The sequence below is a fragment of the Monodon monoceros genome, unplaced genomic scaffold (genome assembly GCF_005190385.1).
Source record: "Monodon monoceros isolate NGI ecotype Baffin Bay Population unplaced genomic scaffold, NGI_Narwhal_1 Super_Scaffold_12, whole genome shotgun sequence".
NCBI classification, from domain to species: domain Eukaryota; kingdom Metazoa; phylum Chordata; class Mammalia; order Artiodactyla; family Monodontidae; genus Monodon; species Monodon monoceros.
This window is the reverse complement of record NW_021703768.1, coordinates 159,078,341-159,088,849: the sequence shown is the minus strand read 5'-3', so window position 1 is coordinate 159,088,849 and position 10,509 is coordinate 159,078,341. Positions and strand designations below refer to the sequence as shown.

Below are 10,509 nucleotides of genomic sequence, written 5' to 3'. Positions count from 1 at the left end.
CTTCTCTCCCTTCTCTCCCTTCTCTCCCTTCTCTCCCTTCTCTCCCTACTCTCCCTACTCTCCCTACTCTCCCTACTCTCCCTACTCTCCCTACTCTCCCTACTCCCCCTTCTCCCCCTTCTCCCCCCGCCACCCCGTCCCCCGCAGGCAGAGCTGGAGACCCTGGTGCTGTCCCGCAGCCTGATGCGGGAGCTGCAGAGCACCGTGGACGCGCTGGAGACCAGCGTGCGGGGCCTGCCCCCCAGCGCCCAGGAGAAGGTAGCCGAGGTGCGGCGCAGCGTGGACGCCCTGCAGGCCGCCTTCGCCGACGCCAGCTGCTTCGGGGACGTGCCGGCGGCCGTGCTGGCCGAGGGCCGGGGCAGCGTGGCCCAGGCCTACACGTGCGTGGAGGAGCTGCTGGAGCTGGTGGCGCAGGCCGTGCCCCTGCCCTGGCTGGTCGGGCCCTTCGCGCCCATCCTCGTGGAGCGGCCCGGGCCCCCGCCCGACCTGGAGGCCCTGGTGGATGAGGTCGTGGGGGGGCCCGACCCCCGCTGGGCACACCTGAACTGGCCGGCCCAGCAGAGAGCCTGGCAAGCCCAGTACGGGGACGGGATGGGCCTCCCCGGGGACATTCCCGAGGAGGAGCCTGAGCCCCCCAGCCGCCGCAAGCACACCCTGATGCCAGAACTGGACTTCTGACCCGATGGGGCCGTTGGGCAGCGAAGGCAGCTGGAGGCTGTCCTGCACCCCGAGATCCCTGCTGCCCCCTAGCGGCCATGCATCAGCATTACTAGACGATGCCTTGGCCTTGGCCCAGGCAGAGTTGGGGGCTGGGGACCTAACTCTGAATCCTAGACCAGCTTCACTGATACTAGACCCTCCCCAGTCTTTCCCTTGGACATATGAGGACTTGAACCTAACTCAGGTCTGACTAGCCCCAAGCTGCATTCACTGGCTGTGGTCCCGCATTGCCCCACCCCAAGAAGCTGATCAAAACTCCCCAGAGAGTCGCATGTTTTGCCCAGATAGAAGCACACGCTTCTGTTTGGGGTTTTGAAAAGTGAGTGTCCCCTTCCTCCCCCAGCTTGTCTATCCTGGACTGAGGGGTCCCCAAAGATGCTTCAACAGCTGGACCTGCCACACCCACTTGCTTTGCTGTTTGGGGTTTTGCTCTCCAGAATAAAGGTGCTTCGTGTTGCGCAAAGGCCAGTGGCCTCTGTTCCAGCCGAGGTGGGTCTCAGTGGCGGGGTGCTGGGGGCCTCAGAGGTGTGCGGCCGTATGGCACAAGCTAGGGTTCGAAATTTGAAAGGAGTGATGCGTCCCTGACCAACTTGACATCTTGTCCGGAGTTCCACGGTTAGTGCCCCACCCACCCGGGTTAAGCATTCAGATGTAGGTTCCTGGAATGGAAGCTGTTCCCACTTTAATGAATTTCTTGGAAACTGCAAAGGATCAAGAGGAGGGGGCTGAGGGGGAGCAGCCCCTCCTATGCCCTCCTCACTGGACCTGTAGGAGCTGAACTTGCTGTGGCTTTTCTGGCTGCACTGGTCAGGATGGGGGACACAAACGCAGGGTAAGGGGCACAGGCCAGTCTCGTGGGGGCCCCCTGTCCTCTGACCGTGTTCTTCGCTGTCCCTTAAACTCCCCTGTGGCCGGGCAGGGTGTTGGGAAAGCACAGTCTGATGTGGTGAGGTCAGGGTGTTCCCTGGCTTCCTTGGGACCTGGTCCAGGGGTGGCTCTGGGAGTCCCAACCACTTCCCACCAGTTAGATTCACTTCCCTGCCCCTCCTCGGGAATGTCTGTGGCTCCCTTTGCCCTCAGACCAAACGTCCACGCTCCTCACCCTGGCACTTGAGGACTTCTGGTTTCATCCTTGGGCTGACAGAGACACTGCTGCAGTCCCACTGAATTGTGCACATTCCCCCACCTCAGGGCCTTTGTTCAGGCTGTGCCTGGAATGCCTCCCCCACTCCCCCCATCTCTCAGCTACATCTCATCCATTCTTAAGTCCAGCCCCAATGACACCTCCTCCAGGAAGCCTTCCCTGACTCTCCCCTGGTGGGATAGCTCCAACCCTCTGCAGCCCACCTTCTTGGGGCTCCAAGTTGCTTTCTACCTGGACATAAACCACAGGCAGCCTTGCCTTCTCTTCCCTCACAAGGCTGGGGGCTCCTGGAGGGCCAGGCTTGGTGAGGATGAGCTGAATGACACACAGAAGGGGCAGGTGACAGAGGGATCGGCTCAGGCAAAGGCATGGCAGTGGAGAATCAGTATGACCAGCCCTGAGGGGAGGGAAAGAGCATGAGGTAAGTCCTGGAATTTGGGGGGAGGGAGCAGTAGTTAAGGCCCTGAGGTTGAGTCCCTCCCTTGCCTACAAGTGGATGGGTAAGCTACTGCTCCTCTCCAGACCTCAGTTTTCTCCTCTGTGAAACAGGTATGAAAGTAGGAGTAAGGTAGCAGCTCTCAATCCTAGTAGGCCGTTCACCGGTGGAAGCTATCGTTCATTCACTCATTCGTTGGTTCATTTAACAAATAGTTATTAAATAGCGCCTGCTGTGTGCCAGATAGTCTTGCACCCTGCGGGCACGGCAGTGACGAAAATGCAGAAAAATTCTGCCCTCTAGGAGGGCGATATTTTTTAAAATAGGAGAGGAGGGGTCCAGGAAGACCTTTCTGAAAAGGTGACATATGTGCAAAGATGGACGAGCATTCCTCACAAAGGGCAGCTGGTGCAAAGGTCTTGGGACAGGACCGGGCCTGGCGTGTTGGAGGAACAGCCGGGAGGCCCGTGTGTCTGGAGCAGAGTGAGCGAGGGGAAGAGAGGGAGGAGGGGAGGGCAGGGAGGGGACAGGGTGGGTCTTGTGGGCCACAGGAAGGACTTCGGCTTTTACCCTGAGGGAGGTGGGAGCCCTGGAGGGCTGTGGGCAGAGGAGGGAAGGGACCTGACTCGGTGTTTATGATTTTTGTTATTTTTGCTGGGTTTCTCCCCCTTTGCTATGCTGTGGCAGCCCTGCGGAGAGGGGAGGGGAGGGGAGAGGCACACCCTGGGTTTCCCACCCCCCTTTGCCACCACCTTTGGGAAGCATTGGCTGAGGAGTTTGGGAGACACCCCTGTTTTGTTCCCCAACTGTTTGGCAAACACAGTGATGGCTCCAAGGAAACGACCTGGGGGTCATCAGGCCCAGTGGCTGGACCTTCCCTCCTCCCAGCTTAGCACCCAGAGTCATCAACTGGACACAGCTGGGATCCCTGTCCCAGGGGCGGTCAGGGGGCATTCAAGGAGGGCGTAGCAGTCATTTCTCTGCCTGCACACCCACCCACAGACAGCCTGCTGGCATATAGGCTCTGGATCTCGGTTCAAATCCTGTCTCTGCCACTTCCCAGCTCTGTGGCCTCAGGTAAAGGATGCCTCTTCCAGGAATCCACCCTCGGCTGGCCCAAGCCCACCAGGCCTGGATCTCACTTCTAGGGCACCTCCAGTTCTGTTGGTGTCCTGTCTTGGTCTGTATTTAGGCCCTTTCTCAAGGGAAGTCCCTTCTGGAGAGTGACATGTCCCCTCACTGCTCAGGACAGACCCTGCTCCTCTCTTTCTGCCTGGACAATGCTAAGCTGATGTTTGTTGAGCACCTGCTAGGTACCAGGCACTGGGGTTAACAGGTTACATGCGTGACCTCATTTCACGCTCACAACTACCCTATGAGTTGGTCCGTTTAGCTGAACATTTATTAAGTTGCCAACTGTGTGCCAAGTATTGTTCTACTGCAGGGGACACAGCAGTGAACAAAAGACAGGCCTGGTGGAGGTGAGGGAAGAAGCTGTGTGGGTGTCTGGGGAAGATGCTCCAGGCAGAGGGAATAACAGGTGCAAAGGTCCTGGGGCAGGGCCATGCCTGGAGATTTGGAGGAACAGAGAGGAGGCCTGTGTGGCTGAAGCATGGTGAGTGAGGGGGGCAGAGAGGGAGGGAGATGAGGGCAGGGAGGAAGGTAAGACCTTGTGGGCCACGGTGAGGAGTCTGGAGGGGGCAACTGAAGCACAAGGATGGTAACTGGCCAAGGTGGCCCAGCAGAGCGACTTGAACCATGCCCATCACACAGATGGAAATCAGAGGCCGAGAGTGTGCAGGCTGTGCCTTGAGGGTACAGGACGGCCCGTGAATCACTCAGCCTGGTGGGGGTGGGTGCCACAGGCAGAGGCTGCCCAGTGCTGAGAGGAGGGGAAAGGTGCTGGGCCCGGGGCCCACGCTGGAGCGGGCAGGCACGTGACTATCCAGGGCCCTCCCTTGGCCCACTGGCCGCCTGCCTCTGCCGGCCAGGCCTGCACCACCCCAGACCCTATAAGGCCTGGGAGCTGAGAGCAGAGCTGTGCTGCCTGTCACTCCAGGGGACCCTCACACGATCCAGGTAAGCAATGCCAGGGTGAGGCTGGCCTCTGGGCGGGTATCGGGGGACTTCTCAGGGTTATGGGTGTGGGGCAGGAGGCCCGGGACCCGCCATTCATGCCCCCTCTCTGCCCTTCCAGCTGCTTAGAGAATTACCATGTCTGCTCAAGATGAAGGACGCCGGGATCCCCCCAAACCCAAGGGCAAGGTGAGGGCAGGCGTGGGAGGGAAAGATCACAACTGGGGCCTGGAGAGACCCCAGAACCTTGGAAAGGTGACCTCCACAGTCCTGGGGTCTGGAGGGGCTTCCTGGGGGTGTGTGGGGGAGGGAGGGCTCTGAAGGCCACAGTGCCAATCTTCCCTCCGGTCCCAAGCTGGAGGGTGGGGGGTGGGAGGATGCACTCAAGCCTCAGTTCTTTCCTTGCTGTGTTACCCTGTGCTAGCCTCGGCCCCTCTCTGAGCCTCAGTTTCCCCAGCTGAGAAATGTGGGCCACGGAAGGAAAAGGAGAGAGACCCAGAGGATGAACTTTCTCTCTGTCCATGGGAGGCAGGCTGAACCTGCCCATTGCTCAGGCAAGGAGACTGAGGCTCAGAGTGGCCGAGGTCATCCAGGAGCAAGGCCTGAGGTGGTTTGGGAACCCAGGGCTCTCTGATGCTCCCCTCACCCCACCGCCACCACGGCCTGGCTCTGCTCATGCTGCCCCCCACCCCATGTAGACCCTGGGCAGCTTCTTTGGGTCCCTGCCTGGCTTCAGTTCTGCCCAGAACCCGGTGGCCCACGCCCACAGCTCAGCGAGAGAGGCCCAGCCGGTCGCCCATCCCACAAGTGCTCCAGCCGCCGAGACTGCCCAGCCCCAGGCTGAGGGTGAGTGGACAGCTCCATGGAGGCGGGAGCTCTGGAGATGGACCCCTGCAGGGACTTCTGCCCATCTTGGGGGTGCTTCATAGGTGCCTGCGTCACCTCAACAGACCCCACGCAGCTGGCATGCTCATTTAGCGCCAGATGGGGACCTGAGGCATAAATATAAGTGGCCCAAGGGGGCACAGCCAGCAATGCCCCCCACATTCTCAACCCCCCCGTCCACCTTCCATCACCCCATTTCTGACGCCCTGTGGACCAGGGGCTGGGCGTTCTGCATGTCTAAGCTCATCAAAGATTTTGATCCTGGTTCCAGAGAGGGGCAGCAGCTTCCCTGGCGCCACACAGCCTGCTCAGCTGGGGTGCTCGGGGCAGCCCTAGCTCCAAGTCCTGAAGCGGGGCTGGTGCAGGGGAGCTCAGGCTAGGGCGGCCGCTCTGGGCCCGGAGCCGGAGGCAGCTGACTTCTGCTCCACATACCCAGGCCCGGTAGGCGGCTGCCAGCTGTGGTGGAGTGGGGCAGGGCGGGGCCCCACGTCCTCTCCCTGCATCACCCTGGGTGGGCGTCCAGCACCCAGGACCCAGGCAGAGAAAACTCTAGAGAACCCCTGCTCCAGGAGACCACCCCTGGGGATTAAGGGAGCCAGACCCATGGCCGTGGATGTCACCTTCTGCCGTCCCTTGCAGGGCAGCTGGGACATTCCTGACCTTTTGGGCTGTGCCCACTGATTGTGCAATGGGCTTCAGGGTGGCTGATGCCAGCGCGTGTCCCTCCCTGGGTTGCCTGATTGGCTTTTGTCCCCACAGTGGCCACCGACCCGGATCAGACGACCAGGGGCGTTGAGAAGACACTGCCGCTTTCAGACAGGGTGAGAGGGGCTGGTAGAGCCTGGTCTGGTCTGACGGCCTCCGCCTCCCCTTGGGTACCTCCTCCTGGGATGTTTCAGTTCCTGCCGTCTGGGGGTTGTCATAGGCCAAGGAGCAGGCAGACACCCCAGTGGGATTCCAGGCCAGTCTTCCCCTCTGAGCCTCTGTTTCTACATCTGTGAAATGGGTGCAGTACTGCCTTACTGCCTGGCACCATGAGGCTCCATCCGGTCTACAGACACCCCCCACCCCCACTCCAGTTCTGTGCCTAGCACATTACGACCCAAACAGTGGTAACTCACTCACCCTGTGTCAGGCTCTGGGCTCAGTGTTTACATGTGCTGCTTAATAGTTAAGCCTCCCAACCATCCTGCGAGGAAGGGAGCAATAGAACCCTACACAAAAGCTGAAGCACAGAGAAGCCAAGCCACCTGCCGCAGGTCACACAGCAAGACATTGTAGCATGGGATTTGAACCTTGGGCAGTCAGAGGCTGAACAGTGGCCAACGATGCATCCACCTTCGGTCCTGGATGACCGGGGACCGCCCATATAACCACGTCCCCAGGGCCAGGGCAAGCCGAGTGGCTGATGTAAGACTGCTGAGGGCCATAGCAGGGTGACAGAGCCCTGATACAACCCTTCCGCCCAGCACACACCCCACACTGGAGTCTTCCTCGACTCCGCTCTGCCCTGAGCTCGGCCAGAGCTGAGCATCTCGGAGGGCAAAGAACCACCGGGCTCACCCTGTGGCACAAATTAAAATGGACCCCGGCAGCTGAGGGCCCCCCTCCCCACTTTTTCACTCCTCCCCCTCCACCCCTCTTCACTTGCATTAATGGAGCACCTGTTCCCTGCAAAGTGCTTCAGGCACCTTGACTCAGTTTTCTCTGCCAATCTTTGAAGGAGGTGCTGTTTTTATTGTTTTTGTTTATTTGTTTTTTTAAATGGCTGGGAGGGGATTATTTTATTTATTTATTTATTTATTTTTGGCTGCGTTGGGTCTTCGTTGCTGTGCATGGGCTTTCTCTAGTTGTGGCGAGCGGGAGCTACTCTTCGTGGCGGTGCGCAGGCTTCTCATTTTGGTGGCTTCTCTTGTGGAGCACGGGCTCTAGGCACGCGGGCTTCAGTAGGTGTGGCTCGCAGGCGCTAGAGTGTAGGCTCAGTAGTTGTGGCGCACGGGCTTAGTTGCTCCGTGGCATGTGGAATCTTCCCGCACCAGGGCTCGAACCCATGTTCCCTGCGTTGGCAGGCGGATTCTTAACCACTGCACTACCAGGGAAGTCCAGGAGGTGCTGTTTTAATTGCCACTCTTCAGATGAGGCTCAGAGAGGGGATGTGGCTTGCCTGAGGTAACACAGCAAGTGTGGGAAAGAGCTGAACCCAGGTCTCTGTGGGCAAGATGCCCACTTGAGACGATGCTGGGCAGGAGGCAGGTGGTGAGAATAACATTTCAGGGCTTCTCAACTTCAGTCGTCTTGCCCACTCAGGGCCGGGTCATCCTCTGTGTGGGGCCGTCCTGGGCACTGGGGGTTGTTGAGCAGCATCCCTGACCCCACTCACTCACTCACTCACTCAATGCCAAGAGCACCCTCTTCCCTGAAGTTGTGATTGTCACAGATGTCCCCAGACATCGCCCAGTGTCCCCTGGAGGGGAGGGGGGGCAGGATCACCCTGGGTCACCCCTAACCCTGGGTTAAGAACCCCTGAATTGGAAATAGGAAACTGCTGGTTGAACCTGGGTGGTGGCAACCCTGAGGCCATCACAGCCCTTCAGCAGTTTGGATGAACAAGAGGGAAACTGCCCTCATTTTTGACCTACTGAGTTATCGACAGTTTCCTATGGCTCAAACCCAATACTTGGCCCTGTACTTTTCCAGTTATTACTTTTCTAAACATAGATACCCAGATCCCCTTCTCTTACTTGAATACGTTCATGCTAACAAGCATTTGGCCTCCTCAAATTTCTCCCCATGATGGGGAAACCTGTCTCAAAATTGCCATAGAGATTAGGCAAGATGAAGAAAACATGTAAGTCAATGGCTTACTGAGTACAAGGCTAAGGGATATTGAGCAAGGAGGGTCCCAGAGGTGCTAGGGAAGAGCTGTCAGCAGTGGGGGATCTATTGTGTCAGGGGAACCATGTGGCGCTGTGACAGAGCTCAGTAGGCTGTATCCTGGAAGCCAGGGAGGGAGGTATGTCGGGGTGGGAGGTGAGCAGGCTGGGCCTCTGGGAGGAAGGTCCCACTCCCTGGGGCATGTTAGGGATGAGGTGGAGATCTGGGGAAGGGTGGGGAGTGAGGTGTCTAGCACTCTCTGCTTGATCACGAATGTCCTTCCTCATCAGGTCATCTCCAGGACAAATGACCTAGTGTGGTCCAAGATGACCAGGACCAAGGATGCCTTCTCGTGTGGGATGGCCAACGTCGTAGACACAGCTAAAGGCGTGGTCCAAGGAGGCCTGGGCATGACCCAGTCCACACTCACAGGCACCAAGGATGCAGTGTCCGCTGGGCTCACTGGGGCAGTGAACATGGCCAAGGGCACCGTCCAGACGGGCGTGGACACCACCAAGACTGTCCTAACAGGCACCAAAGATGCAATGTCCACTGGGCTCACTGGAGCAATGGGCGTGGCCAAAGGAACCGTCCAGACAGGCGTGGACACCACCAAGACCGTCCTCACAGGCACCAAAGATGCAGTGTCCGCTGGGCTCACTGGAGCAATGGGCGTGGCCAAAGGAACCGTCCAGACGGGCGTGGACACCACCAAGACCGTCCTGACAGGCACCAAAGATGCAGTGTCCGCTGGGCTCACTGGGGCAGTGAACATGGCCAAGGGCACTGCCCAGACTGGCATGGACACCACCAAGACTGTTCTAACAGGCACCAAAGATGCAATGTCCGCTGGACTCACTGGGGCAGTGAACATGGCCAAGGGGGCCGTCCAGACGGGCGTGGACACCACCAAGACCGTCCTCACAGGCACCAAAGATGCAGTGTCCGCTGGCCTCACTGGAGCAATGGGCGTGGCCAAGGGGGCCGTCCAGACTGGCATGGACACCACCAATACCGTCCTGATAGGCTCCAAAGATGCAGTGTCTGCTGGCCTCACTGGAGCAATGGGCGTGGCCAAGGGGGCCGTCCAGACGGGCGTGGACACCACCAAGACCGTCCTGACAGGCACCAAAGATGCAATGTCCACTGGGCTCACTGGAGCAATGGGCGTGGCCAAAGGAACCGTCCAGATGGGCGTGGACACCACCAAGACCGTCCTCACAGGCACCAAAGATGCAATGTCCACTGGACTCACTGGAGCAATGGGCGTGGCCAAAGGAACCGTCCAGACGGGCGTGGACACCACCAAGACCGTCCTGACAGGCACCAAAGATGCAGTGTCCACTGGGCTCACTGGGGCAGTGAACATGGCCAAGGGCACCGTCCAGACGGGCGTGGACACCACCAAGACAGTCCTCACAGGCACCAAAGATGCAGTGTCCGCTGGGCTCACTGGGGCAGTGAACATGGCCAAGGGCACCGTCCAGACGGGCGTGGACACCACCAAGACCGTCGTCACAGGCACCAAAGATGCAATGTCCGCTGGACTCCATGGGGCAATGGGTGTGGCCAAAGGAACCGTCCAGATGGGCGTGGACACCACCAAGACCGTCCTGACAGGCACCAAAGATGCAGTGTCCACTGGGCTCACTGGAGCAATGGGTATGGCCAAAGGAACCGTCCAGATGGGCGTGGACACCACCAAGACTGTCCTGACAGGCACCAGAGATGCAATGTCCGCTGGACTCACTGGAGCAGTGGGTGTGGCCAAGGGGGCCGTCCAGACGGGCGTGGACACCACCAAGACTGTCCTGACAGGCACCAAAGATGCAATGTCCACTGGGCTCACTGGAGCAATGGGCGTGGCCAAAGGAACCGTCCAGATGGGCGTGGACACCACCAAGACCGTCCTGACAGGCACCAAAGATGCAGTGTCCACTGGGCTCACTGGAGCAGTGGGCGTGGCCAAGGGGGCCGTCCAGACGGGCGTGGACACCACCAAGACTGTCCTAACAGGCACCAAAGATGCAATGTCCGCTGGACTCACTGGGGCAGTGAACATGGCCAAGGGCACTGTCCAAACTGGCATGGACACCACCAAGACCGTCCTCACAGGCACCAAAGATGCAGTGTCTGCTGGCCTCACTGGAGCAATGGGCGTGGCCAAGGGGGCCGTCCAGATGGGCATGGACACCACCAAGACTGTCCTAACAGGCACCAAAGATGCAGTGTCCACTGGGCTCACTGGGGCAGTGAACATGGCCAAGGGCACCGTCCAGACGGGCGTGGACACCACCAAGACCGTCCTCACAGGCACCAAAGATGCTATGTCCGCTGGACTCCATGGGGCAATGGGTGTGGCCAAAGGAACCGT

General features: G+C 59.3%; 2 protein-coding genes across 5 annotated transcripts in view; both read left to right on the top strand.

Moving 5' to 3' along the window:
- Positions 1-1,177, top strand: part of PLIN5 (perilipin 5) — a 9,361-nt gene extending 8,184 nt beyond the window's left edge. For all 3 annotated transcript variants that reach the window (XM_029219174.1, XM_029219173.1, XM_029219175.1), the window contains exon 8: positions 148-1,177. In XM_029219174.1, the coding sequence (XP_029075007.1) occupies positions 148-678 (531 nt within the window). In that variant the 3' untranslated portion in view covers positions 679-1,177. The remainder of the gene's footprint in view (positions 1-147) is intronic.
- A 2,473-nt stretch (positions 1,178-3,650) lies between these two features.
- Positions 3,651-10,509, top strand: part of PLIN4 (perilipin 4) — a 12,313-nt gene continuing 5,454 nt past the window's right edge. For both annotated transcript variants that reach the window (XM_029218112.1, XM_029218113.1), the window contains exons 1-4: positions 3,651-4,565; positions 5,075-5,222; positions 6,021-6,082; positions 8,426-10,509. The exon at positions 8,426-10,509 is cut by the window's right edge and continues 1,040 nt beyond it. In XM_029218112.1, the coding sequence (XP_029073945.1) occupies positions 4,515-4,565; positions 5,075-5,222; positions 6,021-6,082; positions 8,426-10,509 (2,345 nt within the window). In that variant the 5' untranslated portion in view covers positions 3,651-4,514. The remainder of the gene's footprint in view (positions 4,566-5,074; positions 5,223-6,020; positions 6,083-8,425) is intronic.